General features: G+C 30.6%; 1 protein-coding gene across 2 annotated transcripts in view; it reads right to left on the bottom strand.

The window, feature by feature from the left end:
• LOC118202808 (GON-4-like protein) overlaps nucleotides 1-25,601 on the bottom strand; it is a 177,436-nt gene that overhangs the window by 16,132 nt on the left and 135,703 nt on the right. The window contains exon 17 of one of the 2 annotated variants that reach the window (XM_085811077.1): nucleotides 19,456-21,872. The exons of the other annotated variant lie outside the window; for it this stretch is intronic. Coding sequence (XP_085667203.1) covers nucleotides 21,837-21,872 — 36 coding nt within the window. The 3' untranslated portion in view covers nucleotides 19,456-21,836. Of the gene's footprint in view, nucleotides 1-19,455; nucleotides 21,873-25,601 lie in introns of those variants that run through there. 2 annotated transcript variants of the gene reach the window in all.

Genomic DNA, 25,601 nt, shown 5'->3' with positions numbered 1-25,601 from the left:
ATTTTTTTTTTGAAGCTTCAATTTCAGACCATTTTAATTTACTGTTGTCTATTCAAATAAAAGATACCACCAAAACCAAAACTGTTTTCCCATAGCTCAGTATAAGAAAACTGTTTTCCCATAGCCCATCTCACCAAAACTGTTTTCCCATAGCTCATATAGCCCATTTCCAATATTCCCATCTCACCAAAACTGTTTTCCCATAGCTCAGTATAAGAAAGACATCAATCAAAAAGGTTGTAAATTCTTGTAGGGTTGTACTGATATTAACAGTTCCATTATTTTCTAATAACGTACAAAGTCTTTAATCTGGACGTCCATAATCCGGAATGATCTATAATCTGGACCTCAAAGCTACAAACTTTCTGCACATGCATAAACGCATGTTACCTTTACGCATGCGCATATGCATTTACACATGCCCATAATACGTTTACGCATGCGCGTTTAATGTATAACGGACGGTATAAGCTAGGCTAAAATTATCTAATTATCTATTTCAGTTACTGTTGCAGATTGCGTTGTTCCTTAATCTTCTAATTGGATCAGGGTTATTATTTTTTGCAGACTGTTAGAGCAATTTTATATAAAGTAAGCTTAAACTTTTGATTATGTCAAAAAGAGTGTCCGATTCTGGAGCTGCCAAAGGATCTACAAAGCGAAAGCATGTTTCGATGTACCGCTTCCGATAGTGAAGAAAGTGACAGAGAGGTTATTGAAAACGAAAAAATGTGCATTGACAAATTAGTAGGTATTCTCGACACAACAATTACAGGACTTGAACAGTGGAACATAACAAGAATGTCTGTTTATAGAATTAAAGAGAAAGTATTAGCACACACACACACACATAAAGAAGCAACTTAAACAACTTACATTGAAAAGAATTGTTTAATAAAGTAAACAAATAAATATTAAGTTTTGTTTTGTAAATTTTGATACCCTTTAGGTCATAATTGCTCTTTATTTCATATTTTTAATTGTATAATTTCTGCATGCCATGTTACCAGATTTAAATTAATGATCTATAATCCGGAAAAACCCCTAATCCGGAATCGCCGAAGTCCCTACGAATCCGGATTAAAGACTTTGTACTGTATAAAACTTATTTTTTCAAGTGCGCTATTTTTACGATGTTCTGTGTGTTCAGGTGCATGAAGCAAGTTTTGAAAAAACTTCCTCACAATCATCACATTTAAAATTTCGAGCAGTTCTTGATGTAGGAGCTAATTCCTGTAATTTTGAAGGATGGCACTTAATAATACGCACCCATAGATTTCGTCGGAATGAATAGGACTTCGAACATTCCAAACATAAAAAATTTTCTTCCATAATAATCACACTAAATATAAGACACAAGTAAACTCGTAAGTCAGGGTTAACTTCGTAATATGTTAATATTTAGCAGAACAACATGTCTTTAATCGCCAATCTTAAGATAGATTGTCAATAGTGTATAGCAGATGCCAGCCTATCACGCTAGCGAAGCATATCACTGTACATGCGTGAAGTGCAAGCCCCACAGAAAGGAGAAGCTACTCAGTTTTCACTTATCTCTCTTGGGCTGCTGTTTGGATATGTGAGGCCGTATGATAAGACATCTTCCGGTTGCACTTTGGGCCCTACCTTAGCTGTTCTGCCAGATTGAAGTCGGCTAGTCATGCAGCCTATGTCCCTTAAACATTTTACAACCTATAGGATGGTTTTTGTATGAAGGATGCGGGCTGATGCAACCCCGCTGCTGATCATGCCTTGTGCACACATTCACCATTAAGTAGAACAATCTCACAATAATCATTTTTTGAAAATCGCACCATGAGCTTCAGCATAGAACCAGGAGAAAATATCTCTTTTATAGCTGTGTCAGGTGAACAGGTGTGACGTTTCATACACTATTCGCATAATGCACTATTTCGCACACCAAGTTGAAGTTGCGTTGAGTTGATGCGCTTTGTGACATGATTGTGCACGGTCTGTATGTTGTGTACTCTGTTTGTAAAGACAATTACTACAAAGATGCATCCCGCGGAGTTTGGACAACAGTCCTCTCGACTGTGAATTACAAGTGACATCCTTGTGCCGCGATACGGGCATGTTTGTCATCCGAGAGAAAATCTTTTCTCTTTTGTTTAAGTTTCGTGATGTCACAGTTTTGGAAATCGCGAAGGAACAAATGTGCGTTTCCAGTGTTCTGTTTTAGCATTCATATCCGCATGGTGTCTATTCGTACTAAATCGATGATACTCTACATCTTTGTAATTCACTTTTTCTTCCTATCTCGTATCGTTTTCGAGATACGGAGAGTAATTCCACTGTTTTTCACCAGGTGGCACTGTAAGCTATCTCATCAAGTAGTGCATAGCTACTTTACTATACCTAGACATCAATTTTATGAATACAGCTGCAGCCCTTTGGCAGTTAATTTTTGGTGGTACTGGACTTTAGTGAGTATCCTGTATAATAATTACTATGACATTTACATAACACTTCCAACTTCACAGTTAAATGTCATGAAATAAGACATATTATAATGTAACTGCATAAATGATATTTAATTAGGATCACTGTATATCCCACTTTTGAGAACTTAAAGTTCCTTCTCTCCAGACTTAAAAGACAACATGATTTGTTATCTTAAAATACAATACTAAAATAATAAACAAAATTTGATGAAATTTTACTAATTAAAACGTTAGTTGAAGTCTGCTGGAAACAGAAAAAATTCAAAGATTGCATGCATATGCTTCAGAGTAATCCAAGAATTCTGTCCATTATTAATGTCATATACTAAACTTTTGCTTTCATGATTTGGTCTTCTTTTTTTTTGGGGGGGGGGAGGGCAGTTTAGAAAATTGTATTTTTAACAATATTATTTATGCAGTTACTTGATTAATTCTTTTCCTTAAATTCGAAAACAAAATAGAATTTTCAAATTTTGGTTCATTTTAAAGCTAATTTTTTTTCGGCTTGTTTTGCAATCACTCTCATCCTTACAGCTACAGTAGTGTATTTTCTATGATAAACAGTCAGTCAGACTTCATTTCACAGATTTAAAGTGCTTATGTTAGCATTGAACTGCCAAGGTGTTTATTATTTGGGCTTTATTTATAGCAATGCTACACTTATGCTTGCTTAGATACTGCTTTATGATTTCAATGATTTCTCGTGATGATTTTATTATAATACAGCACAAAGTCCGTAATCCGGACTCGTCGGGACTTCAGCAATTCCGGATTATAGATCATCAGTTTAAATCTGGTAACATGGCATACAGAAATTATACAGTTAAAAATATGAAACCGTAATTTATGAAATAAAGAGCAATTATGATCTAAAGGGTATCAAATTTTACATAAAAAAAAGAAGCTTAATATTTATTTGTTTACTTTATGAACCATTTCTTTCAATGCATGCATGCGTAAAGCATACATTACGCCCATGCGTAATGCGCATAATGCACGCGCATGCGTAAAGCAAACAAAAAAAAAAAAAAACGTTTGTCAGCTTTGAGGTCCAGATTATAGATCATTCCGGATTACGGACTTTGTACTGTATTACAATTATTCTTTTCTGTTTTGTGAGCTTATCATTTAGTAGTTATACAAGACTGAAAAATACGTAAAAACGTAATTTAGTGCTTGAAACATAAATTCCATGGAAATCAGTCCTACTTCCAAATCAAAAGTGTACTTGTTCAAGAAATTAAATCGCAATACCATTTTACCACTAGAAATGCCGGTAATTTAGTACTTAATTTAATTGTTATAGTCTATTTGATTGAGATGTATTTTTTCAATTGACTGAAAGCTGTGTGAAAATAAAAGGATAATTTCATCATTTCGTGTTCAAAATTTGAATTACTGTGTTCAAAGTGTTCTTGCAAAAGAACTTTCAGAAACTGGAATATGTTTTTGTTCATGGTTATATGCAAACAGATTATTTTTACAAAGATGTCTTAGATATATACCCTCTCGGAATATATACTTACTATTATGTATCATGGTATAGTATTATGGTAAATTTAGAGTATCTTAAGTTAATAATGCTTATCCTAACTATTAAAATGTATATATTACTAATATATTACTAATATATCATCATAATCAGAAAATTGTATTTTGAAAACATGCATATTAAAACTCAATTTTTTTCTCAAATTTCAGTGTATGGTTTTCATATTTGTATGCATAACATTTAAAGTATTTTTAAGTTACCCTTTGGAAGCTATATTAAATAATTCATATCTATAATATACTTTAATGCATTACAGACAACTTTAGCTGAAACAGTTACATAAACGTAAGTTTTTACTTGCAAGAAATGTCTTAGTTGTATGATTGGTTGTGTACAAATTTCAAATCATTATCAATCGACATATAACTGTAGCTTATTTTATAGTAATTATGCTAATACTAGCAATTGACTGTAGCTTATTTTATAGTAATTATGCTAATACTAGCTATAGAAATTACATATTGTTATGATATCATTCAGATAATGATACTTTATACTCTTATTAATGTGGAGATCATCGACAACCGATGCTGACTTAGCAAATACTTAGAGAGTCAACGTCATCACCGCTTAGGACAGTGTGGAGCACTTGAGACAGCTTCCAGACATGGAAAGGAAGGGAGGCAAGCAGACGGCTTGCAGTTCCTCCAAGAGTTGGTGGAAAAATAGGGTTTCCTTCGATGCTCAAGTTCCTTGTAGCCAAGCTGGCTGATCATATTATCTAAAGCTAGCTGTGGATGTTACAAGAATATATGTATTCTCTCAAGGCATGGGCCTACATGTGTATAGGACTGATAGACTGATAGAGTGTGAGAAATGTTCATCAATACATGAATCCTGTGTGGACTGAGACTTTAATTGTGAGGTTACCAGCTGTACTATTCTCTTTCACCTTAATTCATCTTTTCATTCCTTCATTTAATATTAGTAAAATAAAGCAGTAATTATGCTCTAAATGTGCTCTCCTCATGATTTTGAAAGTAAATACTACATTAATAAGAAAAGTACTTTTTATGTGTGCATGATATTTTTAAAATGGCTATTGGTACATACTTGAAATTTGACAGAATTCTTATACAGGTATTATCTTCTAACTGAACCACAAAATCTGATGAATACTTTAATATTAAAAAAATTTATGTATGAAAGTGAACATTTTTTAATAAAATACATTATATAAACTCAAGTGAAAATTATTAAATATGGAATTAATTTATGTAACAGAATGTTTTAAATTGTGTGCACAAGGTGGAAACATCATGTGAACACATAAAAAATTATGTCACAAAGCAGATTAAATCATAAATATATTTGTAGCAACACAAAATTTCTGGTTACTAGTCCCCAAAGCAGCTATATTATGTAGTCAGTGGTAAAAAATTTGGAAGTAATTGGCTTTTAAAATAAATAAGTTATCCCAATTCTAGCAACAGTGGCACATTCGAAGATCTTAAGGGTTTTAAGTTGCATGAAAAAACTAATAATAAAATAAGAAGCACATGATAACGAAAAGATGCAGTTCCATAGTTTTTAAATGCTAGTAAGAAAAGCAGCAAAAACAATTTAGCTAGCCATCGATACAGAGAATCAATGCAACCTGATGAAAGCCCCATTCAGAATTAATCTGTGATGGTAAAGATATAATTTTTATTGTTTGTTAAAAGTTTCAGTCCCCATTTTTGAAAATGATCATTAGTTAATGCATTATATAAGCATCTGCCTCATGAGAAATCTGCAAGAATCATAATGACATGGATTAATTTCGAAAGATGCGGTTTAAGCAATAACTATTTTTAGGATGGGAAGGGAAAAAATAACCAAATTTAAATGGAGAGTTAATGAACTATTATATATATATGTGTGTGTGTGCATGTGACAAATTAAAAAAGTCACACAGAATAGCAGTGCAGTGAAACTTCTCTCCAATGGATATCTACTTGCTGCTGCAACCCCAGCATGTTTCGAAGTATCAAGTGACTGCGGAAACAAAAAATTAAAAAGTGATTTAATACCAGATTAAAAAATGCTTTGAATCGAAGGAGTGAGTTTCTATGAGACGTGAAAAGAACTCTGCTGCCTCAAACTTCCACTGAATCATCAAATTCGCTTCCGGTGTGTGATTTAATGGCATATTCAAAAGTATTTCGAATCAAGGTCAGTGCTGCAACGTAGTGAAATATGCTTTACGATTCTTGCTCACTTGCAATATTCACAATGTTTTCATCTCGTAAAAAGAAGATTAAACATCCAGAGTGCTAAGTTCAACAAACCTTACCAGTGAAGCGGTTAATACAAAATAGTCTTATGTGCTTTATTCGGCAAATTCTTCAAAAACTTTCACTTATTCAAAGAATGGAATATTATCAAAAATAATATAAAATGTGATATGGAAGTGGTATTAAGTTCCAAATTGGGTAAAGTGCATTTTAAAATAACTTGGCATTAAAAATAATAGTGTTGTTTTATGGTTCACTAAGGGCACTATTTTGCTTAAATTATTTTACGATCAAAGTTACTAATTCAAAAATTTTATGATTTATTTAAAATGTAGTTTTGTATTTCTGAACTGGAAGGGAAAAAATACTGAATCTGATCAAAAATAGGTAAAGAATTTGAAGGTTTTACTTAGGGAAGGTTCTTAATATGAGTAATATTTTTATACTATTGTTTAAATTTCTTTGACTTTATACCATTGAATTTTTACTATATTTTAAAAATGAAATTATTGTTTGAAATTTTTTAATTGTAGGTATTTCTTTAATGTTTCAAGATAAATGCTGATGGCTCTCACCTTATGAAAAAATTAGTTTTTTTTTTAATCTAAGTATTTTTATTTCTTCATAAAATAGAGTGTGTTTTTAATTTTTATAACGGAATGACAGCAGTTCGAAAAAGACCAGTTGCCTCTATCCAAGGAACAGAGGTCTTTTCTACAATAACTGCTGCTAATTTGGCAAATCTTTTGACCACTGGTGAAGAACAAACACCAGTTTGCGATAAACCAATACGATGGATATTGCTAGCATTTAGAGAAAGCTGTGTGGTCTTCAGGTTTTGTAAAGAATAAGTGAACTATAAATGTCTAATAATAGTAAAAAGCATAATTTCAATAACATATTTCAAATGATGTATCGACGATTAATGTATGATGATGATGTATGACGAATTAATATTATAGTATTTTGAAATTTCTTGTAATTTTGTGATGTAATTTATAGATGTATTTAAATTTTTTACATTTAATTAGTTAAAAAAAACTGTCCTAAGCAGGTAAAATTATAAAGTTTGTTTACTTTTCTTATTTTAGATAAAAATTTTGGCTTTGACAACAACTTTTACTGAAGATTTTCAAGCAAAGGATTGCAAATATTATTATGATACTCAAATAAATATTTCAAGAACTGTTATGGTTATTTCTTGAAAAAATTAGGACTTTTTTTTACAGTATATTTTTAGAAAAAAGCTTTGCAGACTTTCAAAATTCCAGTGGCATTGAATTTTTTGTTAAAAATCAGGTGTACAATATTTTGTTATTTAAAACATTTATATCAAAATTCCGATTTTTTTTCACAATTGTATTTTCCCTTGTTTTGCTACTGCTGTAATGTTTTCTTCTCAAAAGACTTTTCTGTTGCCAAAACTTTCCTCTTTGAAGGAGGAGATATGTATGTAAGATAAAAAAAATGCAAATCAAAATTATAATTTAAAATGCCTCTTAATTGCTCATTTTTTAATTTGGGTACTTTATCTCTAGTAATAACTTTCTCTAAACTGCGTCATATCTGAAAACGTATTCCGCATTATGTCTTCTTGAAACTTCTGCATTGACTTTCTTTCTTCCTTTCCACCGACAGCGAGGCAGCCGGTCCACTGGGTAGTTAGCATATCGGCCAGGTAGCCCCGCTGACGGAAATAACTTGAACAAAAGACAAACTTATAAATACATATTGTGCTCAAGACGACTGCTGGGGGCAGTGCAAACAAATGCTGGACGAAGACGATAGTGCTTCTGCATTGACTATAAGTTTTAGCCAATTAGATTAACGAAATATTTTACTATTAATATCGTGGCAACCCTACAACTCCCCTCTTTCTCTGCCTATGCTTGCTTGATGAAGGACGTCTTTTACTTGGCTGCTTTTGTTAAAATATGTAATGAGCCATCATGAAAATTGTGGGGTGCAGAATAGCTCCCATTGTGAAGTGCAACAAGTAATAAACGTATATTTGGAATATTAAGTGTTTTTGTGATTTTTCAAAAGTCCCGACTGCCAAAATATGACATTATATATATATGTAATATTTTAGCAGTCGGGCACATGAATGAAGCTTGGAAAAAATGATGACACAGAAGAAATTAACTTTATATCTCCATCTCCTTATACAATTGAGAGGCATTTTAGTTCTCTATTTATAGAAGCGGTTACGTAATAGGCTGGAATGTTCTCGAAAGTACTGGTCTAGAGAGATGATCCTAAATTACAGAAAGTTAATCAAAGGTTGCTGGTTCGCATAGAGCAAAGCCGTCCGATTTTTTTTATATTTTACATCTCCCCCCACCCACCCCCGAAAAAAAAAAGAGGCTGGGTGAGCAAACATTAGTAAATTAGTGAAGCAAGAAGTATGAGGAAAGACATGAAGAAACATCCAGGACATAGCTTACAGGTTTTTAACTATGTCCTATCATAAATCATGATCTTTGTCATATAAAGTTTTTGTATTATATAATTTTACAATGATTTGTAAATAAACATACAACTTATAACTAAATTTAGAACTATAGGACAATAATATATGGAATAATAATAATAAATAAATTACAAGCATAAAAGTCCTCAATTTTTCTCAAAATGTTCATTGAACAGTCCTGTTCATCGAATGAAGATATCGGTGAAGTATCTTGATGCCAGTAAGTCCACAAAATAAAATAAGCTCACAAATATTATGCACTTTTTTCAATGAATATAGTTCCATAATAATTTTTGAATAGAAGATGCTTAAAATTTTTGAAAGGAAAATTTTTTCAGATAAAACTTAAAAGATATACAATTTATGCATAATGTATTACGTGCATTGATTCTTCTCATCGTAGGTAATTAACAATACATTGACACATTTTAAAGTAATTTAAAAATTCAATACAAAACATTATGATACCTTAAGAAAACAATTCAATATAAATCTAATAATATGATGTAATATTTAATAAGACAATAACACCTTGAATAAAAACTTTGGCATGTTCTCTCCAACAGATCAGCGTGATTAGGTTGCTGATGGTTGGGAGGAGCTAGGTACAAAATATCATAAAACCTCTGTTGCCTAATAAAGGTAACTGGTTTTTGGCATTGTATCAAAGTGTTTTTTGTAAAAATACAAAATCTTACAAAATTAAAATTTAGGACCCCCCCCCCCAAAAAAAAAACCTGTTACAAAATAATGAAGGAAAGAAAATGTTTATTTTCTAAAATTATACGAAAAATATGTGTTTGTGTGTATGGTATCGTGGCTGGTATAGAAAATATGCAAAACCCAAATCAGTTTCTTGACCATAGTTGACTCTCAAAATAATAATAATAATAATAATAATAATAAAAAGATAAGATTTTCAGGGGGTGTTAGGAGTATTACTTAGGGAGGTGGTCGGCAAAGTGCGGCTTTGGTACACATATCTACGGAAGCCTCAATATTTTCATTTAAAAAAATCTTGGTAAGAAAAAAATTACATCTTATTTTGATAGATTAAAATTCTTCTATAAATGGAGAACATGTATAATTTTTTGTTTGAGTAAAAAGATAGGTAATTAAAATTTTATATTGTTGTAAAAATACGTAACGAACAATGAGTTTAATTTTATTAGTTTTCGTAAACGTAAACATAAACCATGTACAAGCTACCGGCATGCGTGTGCATGCTTTTTATAAAGTAGAGAAGGTACAAATTGGCATCACAGAGCAGCAGTTGCGGTTTGAACAGTTTTGTCTTATCTACCGTGTCTGCCATTGTCCTGTCTTATTAAAAAGTTGCTGTATTTTTTAATCTAGCTGCACATCTTACAGATATTTTTATACGATTTTATTACAGCTGCTATGTATGTTTGTGGCTCTGGTACAAAATTTATAATCGATTTTTCGATAACTTCTATTTGTCCAAATGTTGGAAGTTTTCTACCATTTTTGGTCATATTAAAAGTTTTGTTATTCTGATGATGGAAAAAAAAATTTTTTTTTTTTTCTTTTTAGTGCAGTTACATATATTAATAAAATTGTATTTTTTTAAAAAGATTTTTTAATTTTTTTCATCAATTTAATAATGATAATAATTTTGTACTGGTGGCTTTAGAAAAAAATATATTTGGAATATCTTTATAGGCACCCCAATTAACATGGCTGCCAAAAAAAAAAAAAAAAAAAAAGCAAAGAAAAACGGAAGATGAAAACCGCGAATTTAAAGTTGAGTGGACAGAGAATTTTGCATTTATTGAAAACTTGAATGGACTTCCGATATGTCTCATTTGTAAGGAGAAATTCACGCATAACAAGAAGTCAAATTTATAGAGACACTTTACAAGAAAGCACGCGTCATTTAGTACTAAATATCCTACCGGTGATGCAAGGAAGAAAGCAGTTGAGGAACTTCAGAAGAGTCAAGAGTCGTCAACTTCCGTGTTTAATAACTGGATGCAATCAATATTAATATGGCAAGTTTTGTTTGTAGCCAAGCGATTGCTAAGAGAGGAAAACCGTACACAGACGGCGAATACATAAGAAATTGTTTTATAAATGCATTCGAAGAGCTATTTCGGGATTATAAGAACATTCTGAAAAGATTTAAAGAGTTACCATTGTCTGCCAAAACCATTAAAAATAGAAGAATTAAAATGTGTTCGAATATAACCACCCAGCATATCGAAGATCTGAAATTGGGTTCGGCTTTATCAATAGCAGTTGACGAGTCTTTATGACATAAATGATACAGCGCCAGTTTCACTTTTTGTAAGATTTATGTCTCATTCAGGCCATAAAGAAGAACTTTTAGGATTATTGCCACTCAAAGGTCAGATGTGTGGAGAAGATATCGCCAATGATAAACTTCATATTCCCCTCGATAAAATTGTGCCAATTGCAACAGATGGGGCCAAAAGTATGACCAGCATAAGTAAAGGGGTTATTGCTATTTTGAAAGAAAAAATTAATCACGAGATACTTGTTTACCATTTTATCATTCACCAAGAAGCGTTTTGTGTGCAAACATTTCTGGAAGAAATTTGTAAAGTTATGGAATTAGTGATTACCATTATCAACTCCATTTTAGCTAAACCTCTTAATAATCGCCAATTCAAAGAATTTTTTATTTGAAATGGAGATTGAGTATGCTGATCTTCTGCTTCATAACAAGGTACGTTGGTTATCAATTGGGAACGTTTTAAAACGTTTCGCGTCCCTTTTTCGGGAAATTAAAGCATATCTCCCTGAGAAGGGCATTCACTATCCAGAATTAACAGGCGATCAGTGGATACAAAACTTTTATTTCATAGTAGACGTTACGTCTGATCTAAACCAGCTTACTCGTAAGTTGGTTTAGATCAGACGGAGGGGAAAGGAAACTTAATTTTTTCGATGTTAGAAGAAGTAATAACATTCGAAAACAAATTATCCATTTTTGCACAGGTGAAAGGGAAACATTGTTTCACTTTCCGAGCCTGCTGAAGCATCGCCAAGAAAATAATTCCTATATTGATAAACGCCATTTTAAAACAATAATTTTAAATATGAGGGAAGCATTTCTCAGCAGGTTTCAGGAATTTAAAAACAGCGGAGCAACTTTAGCATTTGTCAAAAATCTTCTTAATTCTGGAATAACCGAGTTGAAATTTTCTCCTTTTGAAATTGACATTGGTAGCTTTAAAATACAATTGCTGGATTTAAAAAACAAGGAGATATGGCACTCTAGATTCGAGCATCTTTATTATCCCGTTTTACCTTCGATATCAGAAGAATTATGATGGAAAATGAGTATACAATCAATTATCCAATGAAAAACATCTCGTCACAACACAAACAGTTTAATATTACGATTCTATTTACAAGTCTAATTAAGTGTTAGTTTTAGCTTTGACACCTCAAAGCAATACTCAGAACATAAATGGCATAAAATATTACTCATCAGTTATTAAATACTCATAAAAAACATCTCAAAAAGTCATTATTCTCATTACTTAAAACGAAAGTAAACAATAGAACAAACTCGGAAACGTAGATGTAAAAACTCAACTGTTGCCAATCGCGATTTACTAAATTACATCAAAATAAAGATAATAATCAGGTAGAGGTTCAACTTCACATTTATATTGAATTGGAAATATTGGAGAAGAAAAAATGTGATCTTAGTTCACAACACAAGTGGTCTGCTATGAATGACCTGAAGAAGGAAGACATGATCATTTTCAACGCTTCGAATAGTATTCCTGACTCTTACGATCAGCTGAAAAAGCTCGCGTTTGTTCTTTCCCTTTTCGTTTCTACATATATATATGCGAACACTTTTTCAAGCATGAACATTATCAAGAGTAAAACTTTTATCATGTTATTCGATGAGGGGTAGGGCTATGGCGCCCAGGCACCCTGGTGGTTAAGCACCGCAGTTCAACATTGTAAGAGTAAACTGAGAAGTCGTCTTATTGATGAGAACTTGGAATCATGCCTAAAATTAAATACAACAACATAAAAACCTGACTTACTAAAACTTTCCAAGGAGAAGCAAGCACATTGTTCGCATTAATAAATATTTATTTAGTTTTATTTAGTGTAATAAAAGTTTACTAAACAAGCAGATTTGGCTCCCAATTTTTTTTAAATTGTTGTAATGTTCATATTTGGCTCTTTGGCTAATAAGTTTGCCGACCACTGACTTAGGGGAACATTGGGCATGTGCTATCACATCTTACTTCCTCTCTAAAGAGAAGACGCAAGAATTAATACACATAGTGTGATATGTTGTGTCGAAAACACTATAGCAGACATCCATTTTTATTGAGAATCTGGTATGAGTGCCAGATTTTCAATGATGCAAAGTGGATTAGTGCAATGCTAAAAATGGGTTAGAGTTTTCCCTCAAGAGGGCCCAAATTTTTGAACGGGAAAATTCTAGGAAAGAAGGAAAGGCAGGATAGGAAAGGAGCCAGACTGCGCATAGGTCAAGATCAGGTATTAAATGGTCACAATTAGAAAAAAAATTTAACAGAGAATTTTGAAAAATTAAAATTAATTTTGGACAGAGATAGGAATTCCACTAGTTCTAACAGTTAATTTAAATTCACTTGCTGGATTAAAAGGTCTTAGCCTAGTTGAATGAACAATTTCTGATTTCCTTTTAGTTAGAGGATTAGGTTTATCAATTTCGTAAGTAACTTCAGAATATTGTTTTAGAATTTTGTAAGGTCCTGAAAATGGAGGATAAAGTTTACGTGTATTAGGATATTGAAATTCTTCATACATTACTAAATCACCTATTTAAAAATTACTAGGTTTATAATGTGTATCATATCTTTCTTTATTTACATTATGATAATCATCAGATCTTTTTTGAGCTATTTTTCTAGCTTCTTCTATTGGTGGATATAATTCTTGATGTTGAATTAAGGAATCATAAGGTAATTTTCCATACATTAATTAGGATGGTGGAAATTTTGTTACAAATGAGGGGTGTTATTGTATTCTTCAGTTACTTGGGATAATAATTTTGTCAACGCAATATTACCTTGATGGAAATTTAGTTTACATTTTAATCTAGTTATAATCGTTTGATTAACATGTTCAATTTTACCATTAGTTTGGGGTCTATTTGCAGTACTTAATAATTGTTTTACATTATGATCCCTTAAAAAGTGCTTAAAATTTAAAGATGTAAAAGCAGCATTTCTATCACATAAAAATTTTTTTTGGTACCTGTATTTGAAAAATTTGTCTTAAGCAATTTATATAAGTATCAGTAGTTACCCTTTTAGGTGCTACTTTGGTAGACGGTTGCACGGATTTTTGGCGATTTACGTTGGCCGAATTATTGGCGCGATTTTTACAAACGTCAGCCATATTGAAAAATGCTGTTTTTACGCATAGTAAAGTATTCGAAACTTAAAAAATAAATAAATAAATATCGTTAAAAGTAAAGGATTAATTTTTTGTTGAAAATGTCGTTTTTTAAGATGGCAGGCAAGTGTAAATAAATACATTTACTATGAGTATAAAATACTAAAGTAAGGTTATTATTACTTTCATATCTGGTAGTTCGGTCCGAGGTTCGAATCCCGCAAATGGGCTGGCTGCATGGGCGTTTTCGTGGTTTTCCCCATGTGTAACGTGTATACGAGCCAGTTTCCCTTAGAAAGTCCTCCACGAAGGCATCCCTTCTCTTAGGCAGATAGCCCTCGAGGCTTTGCCATAATCACACACACACACACACACACATTACTTTCATATAGCAAAGAAGAGAATAAAAACACCGCTATAAAAACATTGGGCCAACGTTTAATTAGATTAAAATATTACTGAAATTGAATATCGAATTAAAAACCATCATACCAACATTTAAAAGAATTAGAATATTATTAAATTCAAATACTTTAAAATATGTTATATAGAATATAATTAACATTAAAAAATATGGACAATAATTATCTCAGCAATTTCCGAAAGTAGTGTATTAATTTTTTAACAAAAATTGAAGTATACAATTATAAAATAAAAGAAAAATATGTACTTACATTTTTTTGAGTATTTAACCTGTTCTTTACTGATAAGTACCACAATAAAAAATCAGAATCATAATTTAGATAACATCTTTGAAGGAATTCGAAGATATAAATTAAATTTTAAAACGGCGCGGAAATGCACAAATTGTAACCAATCAGGGAGCTGATTACAGCTCGTTAATGCACAAATATTCTATAACCAATCAGAGAGCTTATTACATCACGGCTAGAATTAAAATTATTTAAAAATTCATACATAATAAAATCATTTTTTAAAAAAATGCAAAATTAAATTGTATTTTAATATTTAAGAGCCATAAATAATGTTTAAAACATTAGATTAAATGTATACATATTAAAACGAATTACTTTTAAAGTAAGGTGACGTCATTGATTACATCATCCACAACATAAAATTTCATAAAATATGATAAACAATAAAATTTTTATTTCAAATAAAAATGCAAAATTAAATTGATTTTTAATATTTAAAAGCCATAAATAATATTTTAAACACGGAATTTATGCACAATAAAACGCATTATTTTTTAAATAAAATGACAATAAAGTATCGGTTACCATAAATAACTTATCCAGCAATGGGTTTACCATAACTTGTATTACTCGCCAAAGGAAAATCGCCAAAATCCGTGCAACCGTCTACCAAAGTAGCACCCACTTTTAGAAGCAAAAGTCCAAATATACCTGGTTGCATGATCAATAATTATGTGAATATACTCTTTAGTAGAATTATAATAATTTAAACCACCAACAGTATCAATAGACAATATTTCAAAAGGTTCACTGACCAAAGGTAAGTTTTGCATTAAACCAAATTTCTTTTGTTTACTTTTCTTATTAAACTAGCATACTTCACAATGCTTGCAATAATTTCTAACATCTTGAACAATTCCTGGCCAATAATATTGAGGAGATAATAAATTTAGCACTGAGGACACGCCAATATGACCAAATTGTAGATGTGCTTTTTCAAGTAGCTTAGAATGATGAGACATTGGAATTATAATTTTATACAGTCCTTGTTTTTTAATAGTTAATATATCATTCATTTTCTTATATTTAGGATAACAAACATTGTCTAGATTTTGATACTCTTTTATTTCTTCTAATGATAATAAATTAACTTGTAACCTTAAATGCTGACAAATAAGATTTCTAGATAGCATGTCTGTTTCAACATTAGTGGATCCCTTTTTATATTTTATATCAAAATCATACATAGATCATTTTAAAAACCACCTAAATAAACGACCTATAGAGTGTTTTATATTTTTAAGCCAAACTAGAGCAGCATGGTCAGTATGTACAGTGAAATGATTACCATGTAAATAATAATAAAATTTATCAATTGCATTGATAATAGATAAACATTCCAGTTCAGTAATTGCATAATTTTGTTCATAAGATCTTAATTTTCTAGAATGAAAAGCAATTGGATGTAAATTACCCTCAGGATGTTCTTTTTTTAAAACAGCACCAACAGCTTCTTTAGACGCATCAATAAAAACATGACAAGGATATTTAGGATTAAACAAAGTTAAAATAGACCTAGAAATTAATGCATCTTTTAATTTTTGAAAAGCTATTTGACACTCATCAGTATATTTATAGGGGGTATCTTCCTTAAGTAAATTTGTTAGAGGAACTCTAATTTTAGCATAATTTTGAATAAATTTATAATATACATTAATACTTCCTAAAAATGCTTGCAACTCTTTAGCCCCGTTCACAAGAGGCATTTTCGACCGGTAGGGAAAACCGGTTCTTCCAACATGTCCCGTTCACATAGGAACAAGCATTAACTGCCTTGCCGAATTGGAGGTAGAACTTGCTTGAATGTTCCTTACCTCTCGGGAGCAGGGCAAATGAGGAGATTTCCCATACTATACTGCACGGTTCACTTAATTTTAGTTACTACTTGCTGGACTGTCAGCGAAACAATCGCGCTGATAGATATCTGGGGATGTGATACCCCCCCCCAAAAAAATTAGATAGAACTGTACAAGATACGGAAATTATAGACAATAACTGACAAGGTTATCTGATGCTAGGTATTCTGGAAATATCGTTCAAATTAAAACTAAAGTTAAGACAAGTGCATATCGGCTTCAACGCGACAAGGGACTCGGTACCTTTTGAATGATTTTTTTAAAAAAATTTAAGCATTTTCATCTACTTTTTATGAATATTATTAAATGGTTTTTTGAGACAAAATAATTTTAAGCTGAAAAAACATTTTTGCTAGTAATTTTTTTAATTTAAATTTTTGAAGAAAAATTTTACAATTAATATGTTTTTCTTCTCCTACAATTTTCAATGTCTCCCCCCAGTTTTTCATTACAGTGTTCTTAATAACTTCAAGGAATGATTTTGCAATTAATGAATTAGTTTCTGAGAAAAAAATAAAAATACACTTTCATCTAAAATCTTTAAAACAAATATGATCTCAGTCTCATTTTCATTTCAAATAATTTTTCTTTTCAGTGTTTTGCAAATCCCATCCTTGTTTCTATAAAGTATATAATTTTAAATAAGCAGTAAAATAATAAATAATTTAGTCCATACCTGTATATGTTTTAGGACTTTAAGTAAAAGGATTTATCGAAAAAAATGCAAAAGGTTTTTCAGTTTGCATTTGCAGTTTAAAGAATACAAACTGTCTAAATAGACATTTAATCATTTCAAATCTTTAAACTTTTATTACTGAATTTTAATACACACACATATATATAAATCAAACCTAGTGCTATTTATTCAATTAGTAAATATAAACACAAATTACAAACCTTTTTTTTTAAAATCTTATTTGGCCAGAAAAATTGCAAAAAATCATAAAATGGGAGCAGAATTTTTCTTTACCTGTTTTTGTTTTGTAAAACACGTTCAAAATAATTTTAATACATTAATTAGTTATAATATTGTTGCGTGTGTACTGGTTTTTAGTAGATTGATATAAGTTCGTAAATGATTGTCATTGCACTCAAATCCGATGATAGCTTAATTAAATTTATTTTATCAACAGAAACACTTCAAAGTTCTGGAATTTTCCACAGAAATACTCGTACAAGTGTTTAGAATATCACTAAATATAATCAGTAGTTATGCTTCAATCTAATAAGAACGTTAAACACAACGGAATGCAAAACGCATCTTAAGAGAAAGTTAACTCAGAAATATCTCTAAAGTCACGCTGAACTAACAACAATGACAACTTATATAGTATAAATAATGTCATAAAAATAGTGTGGTATAATGAGATTATTACTTTGAAACCGATGTTTTGAATTGATGCCCAAGAAGAACCAATATTTCCTATTCTGCTTCATTGCATATCTTTCAAAAAATTGAAAAAAAAATTATCCAGTTAATTTCCTTTATAATTTTTTTTTTAAATGCGAAAAGTTTATAAGCTGTGAAAATGTTGGAAGTTTGTAACCAATATATTTTTAGATATCAAATTTTAAAATTAATGGGCGTCAAAAAGTCTAAAAATATGGACAATTTTCAAAAATTCTCCCAAAATATTAAAAAAAAATTACACTAAAAATTTCATTTAATATTTTTTCCTCCACAGTGTGTTATGATGCAAACTATAATATTCTGAGATTCTCAGTTTATTTGTTAATATTTGCAAAAATCGTTTCAACTTTAAATTTGAAAAAACTCTAATCCTCTAAAAACCAAAAGCGTGACACCACATCCACAAGCAGTGTATGTACAAAGTTTGAGTTCTATATCTTATCGGGAAGCAGTTTAAATATTGATGACCATCTTTTTAACCATAGTGACAAGCACCAAGAGTGAACTAAATAACAGCTTATAAAATAATAATAATAATAATTAAAAAGCAAATATTTTTCAGGAACCATTACGAAAGTTCAGGTACCAGTTGCGAAAGTACAGATTACAAAATTAACAACAGTAAACAATGTTAAAAATGTGTAAACAGTATTAGAAATCTGCCAATTAGGAGACATGATTGTTCACCGAGGCTTAGGTGTAAAGGGAAGGAAGACGGTGGTCTTCTGAATGGGTCTTAAAGACGAAACTCTTTCATGTCTCCTTTTTTTCCTCTTGCTAACAGCAGCTGTGCAAAAGAGCAATGCATGTGAATGGGGCATTTGACATTTTTAGTGGGTGGCAATTTCTTAATAAACTCTATATTTGCATTACTGAGCTGGTATTTACCTGCTTGAATGTCATATCGTAGAAAATTTATTTTTTCTTTAGCAAAATTACATTTAGATGGTTTTAATTTTATATTTTCTTTTTCACATATATCAAATATTATTTTAAGATGGTTTAAATGTTCATCAAAATTTGGAGAAAATGCTATAATATCATCAAAATAATTTAAAGCAAATTGAATCTGATATTTGTTTAAAATTTGCCTAAAAGCTCTTTGAAAAATAATTGGGGAATTCTTCCAATCAAAAGGTAGTTTAGTAAACTCATAAAGTCCAAAATTTGTAGTAAATGCTAATTTTCCAGTATCTTTTATATGCCAATAGCCTGATGCTAAATCCAATGTAGAGAAAATTTTTGCATTTGTTAATTGATCTAATACAGTAATACAGCATCAATTCTAGGAATTAGCTCGGAATCAGTTTTTGTAATTTGATTAAGCTTTCTGTAATCAATACACAATCTAGTTTTTCCTGCTCATCATGCTTATAAGCTAAAGTTACAGGAGTAGCAAAAGGACTGCAAGAAGGTTTAATAATTCCAGCATTTAACAACTCATCTATTTGCTTCTTAATTTCACTATTATCTTTAGGAGATGCTCGATATGGTCTATAGGCTATTGGTAATTCAGAAGTTAATACAACTCTGGGGGGGGGGGTTCAATCTTTATACAACCAACATCATATTTACTTTTAGCAAATATATGATTATAACTATTCAACAGTTTTTGTAATATAATGTCAGAATTTTTACTATTTTCAAAATAATTACCAGACTTTTTAGTACTAATATCACTTTTACATATAAAATTTTCACCATTTTCTAAATATTTACCAAGTTGTTTAGCATTGATATCATTTTTACATACAAAATTATTTTGAAAAAAACTTATCAAATTAACATTTTTACTCACCTTTTTCTAAACTCATAAACTTGATAATTATAAAAATTCAATTGTAATTTGAACAGTGAAATGCAGGATGAAGATAATAATAAATAATTTAAATTAGAATTTACCACATAAAATATTACATCATTAGTGAGTTTACCTATTATAAATGATATTTTAATAATGTTTTCTACATGAATCTGACTAAATAAAGAAGATATTTTGCTATTCAATTTATCTTCAATTTGTTCAAAGTTTTTACCAATACCCTTAAAAATATTTTAAGGAAGAATGTTTACCTGGGAACCATTGTCTACAATGGCTGGTACATTTTGTTGTCCAATTTGGACATTAAAATATAATCACCTTTTCTGTTCATTTTTTGGCATTGTGTTATGATAACTTAAAGAAGCTACTGGTTGATAATTAAGCGGCCTATATGGATATTGAAAAGACCGAGAAGGTACTTGTTGATAACTAAGCAGCCTGTACAGATATTGAAAAGGCCAAGGCCTATAATGATTTGGTTGAAATGGCCTAGCAGAATATCTAGGTATTGTTTGCCTCGGAGCAAGAAATTTGTATTCACTTCTTGCACTTTCTACTCCGTCCAGTGGCACTGAAATTCGGAAAAGATTTCGAGCAATCTCAATCCATTCTTTTGGATCTCAATCCATTCAACTATTGTAGAATCATTCAGTTTTAGACTAGATCCATATCTTAATTTATTACGAAAATAGATGACAATATTATTAAATTTGTCATATGTGACAGATACAAGTCATTAAATATCTCTGCACTGGAAAATATGTACTGAATTTCTCTTTCACTGCTTCCCAGTCCTTGTCTAAATACTCACGAAAGAAGTATGCAAGTGCTTCTCCTCTCAGGCATTAATGGTTAAAAATTAATGGTTTATCTTTATCTTGAATATTTTTTGTGTTGCATTTTTGTTCAAACAGCAGAACGTAATTATCCACAAGAATATCACTTTTAGATCCATCAAAAATAGCAAATTGAAATTTTTTTGTTTCAATAGTGGCTACTGATACTTGCATATTTGTTGAAGCAAGGCTTTAGCTCTTGTCTCCATTTATGAAGCACCGTTAATCAGTTTGCACAAATCTCAAATTTTAAGCACCACATTTCGTAGCCGACGAAGAAAAGCAAAGCACAAGGAGATTCGCAGATGACTGTCACTTGATGTCCTTGACCCGCTTGTGGTAGACAATGAATTTAGAAAAATAAATCCAGAGGAGTTCTTTTCCCATGCAGAATAAATCCTACCGGCTAATTAATAAAGCTGTAAAATTTTAGCAGTTGGTCACATGAATGAAGCTTGGAAGAAATGATGACACAGAATTTCAACTGAAAGGCATTTTATCATGCTTTACTAAATAAAAATTAAATTTAACTTCACTGCGTCATAATTCGAACAAAAAAAGGAAGAAGGGCAGCAGCACAGATTTTAGTAGCAGAGAGTGAAAGTGATCTCTCTAACGTGCAAAATGGCGTGAGTTCTCTGTTTATTGAAGTGGTTACGTAATAGGTTGGAATGATCTCGAAAGTACTAGTCTAGAGGAAAGATCCTAAATTGCAGAAAGTTGATTAAAGGTTGCTGGTTTGCATAGAGCAAAGCTGTCCTACTTTTTTATATTTTACATATATATATATATATATATATATATATATGTTGCGTGATCTTAAATTCACTTAGTGCAATATCATTTACATTAATTTTTCTTTTACTTAGACTAGGTTAGGGCAGACTAGGAAGATTAGTTAGGGCACTTATAACATTTAATTAAAGATGTACAATTTAATTCAAATTTTACATCCAAAATAATAGTTTTGCCTATTTTTCACTAATGCTCATTTATGCATTCCATATACATTTTTGTCTTATCCCCTTCATGTAATAATTCAGTCCTGTAGTTGAAGCATGATAGAAGAAGAGCCTTGCAGCTGTAGCTGGATTAAATATTCCTTTTTACTTGAAAACAGAAGAGAAACTGCAAATTAAAGAAAATTAGTAACACAGCAACCTTGAGTTTCACTCTCAATCGATTTTGAGAGCAAGCAGATACAGCTGTCTCTGTATCAGGAGCAAAGAAATCTGTAAGACTGGAAAGCAGTGGGCACAACAGTCATACTTACACTCCACAGTTAAGCAAACAAAAAAGTAGGGTCACCTATTGGCAAAAATATTAACAAAATTGAAAAATTAAGTTAGTAAACCTTTCACATTCACAAAGACTTATCTTGTTTAGTTACTAACTTTAAGTCTGATTCAGTCCTTCCTAACCCCTTTTAAAATTCTATTAACTTAATTTTTCAATTTCATGAATATCTTTGCCGACAGATAGCACTACCTTCTTGTTCGCTTTACTGTGGAGTATAAATATGATTAAAAAACTGACCAGCATTAAAAATTCCTATATGTTACAATATTAATGAAGATTAATATTTTAAAATTAGCTTTCATTAATATTGTTCTAGATTAATATTTAAAAAAAAATCTTACTTTAATAATGCAATTAATGCCTGTGTTAACATAATACAAATGATAGCTATTACATAAAATTTCCACCTTAAAAGTTTCTTACACTGAACAAAGATTAACCTAACATTCTGAAAATAGCAGTATACAGTCAAAAGTCGTTAATCCGGACTCGTCGGGACTTCGGCGATTCCGGATTATCGATTTTTCCGGATTATAGATCATCAGTTTAAATCGCGTAAGATGGCATGCAGAAATTCTAAAATTAAAAATATGAAACTGTAATTTATGAAATAAAGAACAATTATGATCTAAAGAGTATCAAAATTTACAAAAAAAAAAAAAAAAAAAAAAAAAAAAGCTTCATATTTATTTGTTTACTTTATTAAACATTTCTTTCAATGTAAATTGTTTAAGTTGCTTCGTTTTATGTGATAATACTTTCTCTTTAATTCTATAAAAAGACATAATTTTTTGTTCAGTTACAAAGTTCTGCTGTTCAAGCCCCGTTAATTGCTGTGCCGAGAATACCGACTAACTTGTCAATCGAAATTTTTTCGTTTTCACTAACCTCTCTGTCACATTCTTCATGTCTTTATCCATTTTTTGCAGCAATTCCACTTTTTGTTTGATGGACATCGAAACATACTTTCGTTTTGTACGATCCTTTGGGAGCTCCAGATTCGGAAATTCTATTTGACATAATCGAAAGTTCAAGTTTACTTTTATAGTATTGCTCTTACAGTCTGCAAAAAATAATAAGCCGGATCCAATTCGAAAATTCAGGAACAATGCAATCATCAACATTAACTGAAATAGATAATTAGATAATTTTAGCTTATACCATTCGTAATACATAAAACGCGCACGCGAAAACGTATTCTGCGCTTGCGCACACGCAAATGCACAGTCGTAAGAGGTCTTACATGCACGCGTAAATGCCTATGCGCATGTGTCAACGAGACGCATGCGCAGAAAGTTTTTAGCTTTGAGGTCCGGATTATGGGTGTTCGAATTAACGACTTTTGACTGTACACTACTTATGGTGGGAAACATTCCAGAACAGGTAAGAAATTTGTGCCACTCCTATGGTGCTTCAATTAAGCATTTATGCAACACTTTTCCTCACCTGCTTCTACATTCAATAAACATTTATTAATGTTTCTAAACTTGGATCTTTTATTTTTGTTATGATATCACAGTTCGTTAATAATAGATTAAAGATTTCAATTATCACGAAAATCTGTAGTTTTGCTTATAATTTCAGTCACTAATAGTTTCTTGATTAAAATTCATACAAGGAAGTAAAAAGGAAGTGTTGTAATCTTGAAAAATTTCAGGCATCATATTTCAACGGAAATATCCATTTTGACTGCTATCGAATGCAATTTAACAATGTTTCTGCGTGACATCTGTATGTAAAGGACCCTTCTCCCCCCAAAAAAAATTATAAAATTGATTTAAAATGATTCTGAAGAGATTTTTTCATGGCGTCTGTACATACGTATCTTGCATAACTCAAAAACGAGTAGCCTCAAAGTGTTGAAATTTTGTTTATAAGACTGCTATTACACATAGATGTGTACCTCCCATTTTGGTTGCAGTTGGCTGCACCAAAAGTATATAAATATATGTATGTATATATATTTGTTTCATAAGAATAAATTGAGTTTAATTAAAAAATTAAATTTAAATTCATATTTAATTAAATATTCTTTGCGCCATTGCTGCAAGGAATGAAATTTAAATTTAAACAAATTTAAATTCTTAACAAATACGTATAAAAGTAAAAAAGTAAAAAAGCAAATTGAAAAAAACCAAAATAATTTAAAATAATTTAAAAATATGAAAACATGTAAAAGATTTAATTCTCGAACTAATCTACAATATCATTTAAATTCAGAATCATAAGCAAATCAAGTGCAAAATCTATCCATGAAAACAAATCTACTAATTTAATAAATTAAAATTAAATTAAACAATTTTTTTAAAAAATGCATATGTGAATGATCGTAGAGTTATATATATATGTAATAATAAAATTCCATAATCAAGAATACACTCAAAATTCTACCTGTATGTTCTTTTCATTTGTAATGGCGACATTCTCTTATTTGAAAGTACGTGGAATTAAATCCACAGCCCCGTAGTCAAGTTGTTTTTCCCGCCTTTCGCACACGTACAGTTATAGAATGTTCTGGAAGTATTTAAAGCAAACTGGATTGGCTGACGTCATTTCTTGGAAGCTCCGCCTTACATTACATAATACAGAGGTTATAAAAGGACTTGCAAAGGAATATCGGAAGATTTTTCTTAAATATAACGATGCAGTAAACTTCATACAAAAAGTTATTAGTAATTCTTTTTTATTTACTCCGGAAATATGATTTTGTAACTGCTATTTCTCCTGAACAATAATAAATGGATCCTGTTTTTTAAACTTATCGTCTGATAATTTGAGTTACAACAAAAGCTGGTACATCACATATATATACACTCTGTTACTCGGCTTAGTGAGCTCAGTTTCTTTATTCTAATATGTTTGTAAATTGTGCAATTTTTGCTTCACAAAAGATTGAATTGTGTTGTTATTTTCTTCCAGTTAAGGTTTTTATGTCTTTAGTTAACTTGCATGCAATAATTGCGGAATTATTAACAGTTTAAAAGTTTTTTAAGCGCAGCTAAGCCTAATTTTTGGTTACCATTGCAGCCATATTTGTTTACATTTGAAACTTAGCAAAATAGTGGATTTGTTGCTAATCTAGAGAAACTAAGCTTCCCAACAAAAGTAATGTCTTCCTTTGTTATTGTGAATTAAATTATGCTTAATTAATTCTGGAATTATCATTTAAGTTATTGGCTTGTTTTTGCATACAAACTGTAAAAAAAAAAAAAAAAAAAAAAAAAAAAAAAAATTATAATTAAAACTAAAAAATTTTTTTAAATTGTTTTAATTGTACTTGGTGTTTATGTATTCCTACATTTTTCAATTTTTTATGAAAATATTTTGAATTTTCATGTATTTTTGCCTTGTCGCGAAGTGTGAACTGAATTAATTAGTAGTGCATGCACTTTAGGTAAGCGGCACTGAATCATCTGCGAAAAACTGTTTCTTTTTTATTTGTTTAATTTCTTTTATACATTGTTTTAGATTTATTATAATATTTGAATAGAGCATGCAGTAATTCTCCAGGTGATATAATTTTTTGGCACTCTGAGTTATAAAATGAATGAGATGTAA

Source organism: Stegodyphus dumicola, chromosome 2 (genome assembly GCF_044657685.1).
Source record: "Stegodyphus dumicola isolate Sdum_Otavi_A_Nest chromosome 2, ASM4465768v1".
NCBI lineage: Eukaryota > Metazoa > Arthropoda > Arachnida > Araneae > Eresidae > Stegodyphus > Stegodyphus dumicola.
Note: the sequence above shows the minus strand (reverse complement) of the source record. Positions and strands in the feature narration are given on the sequence as shown.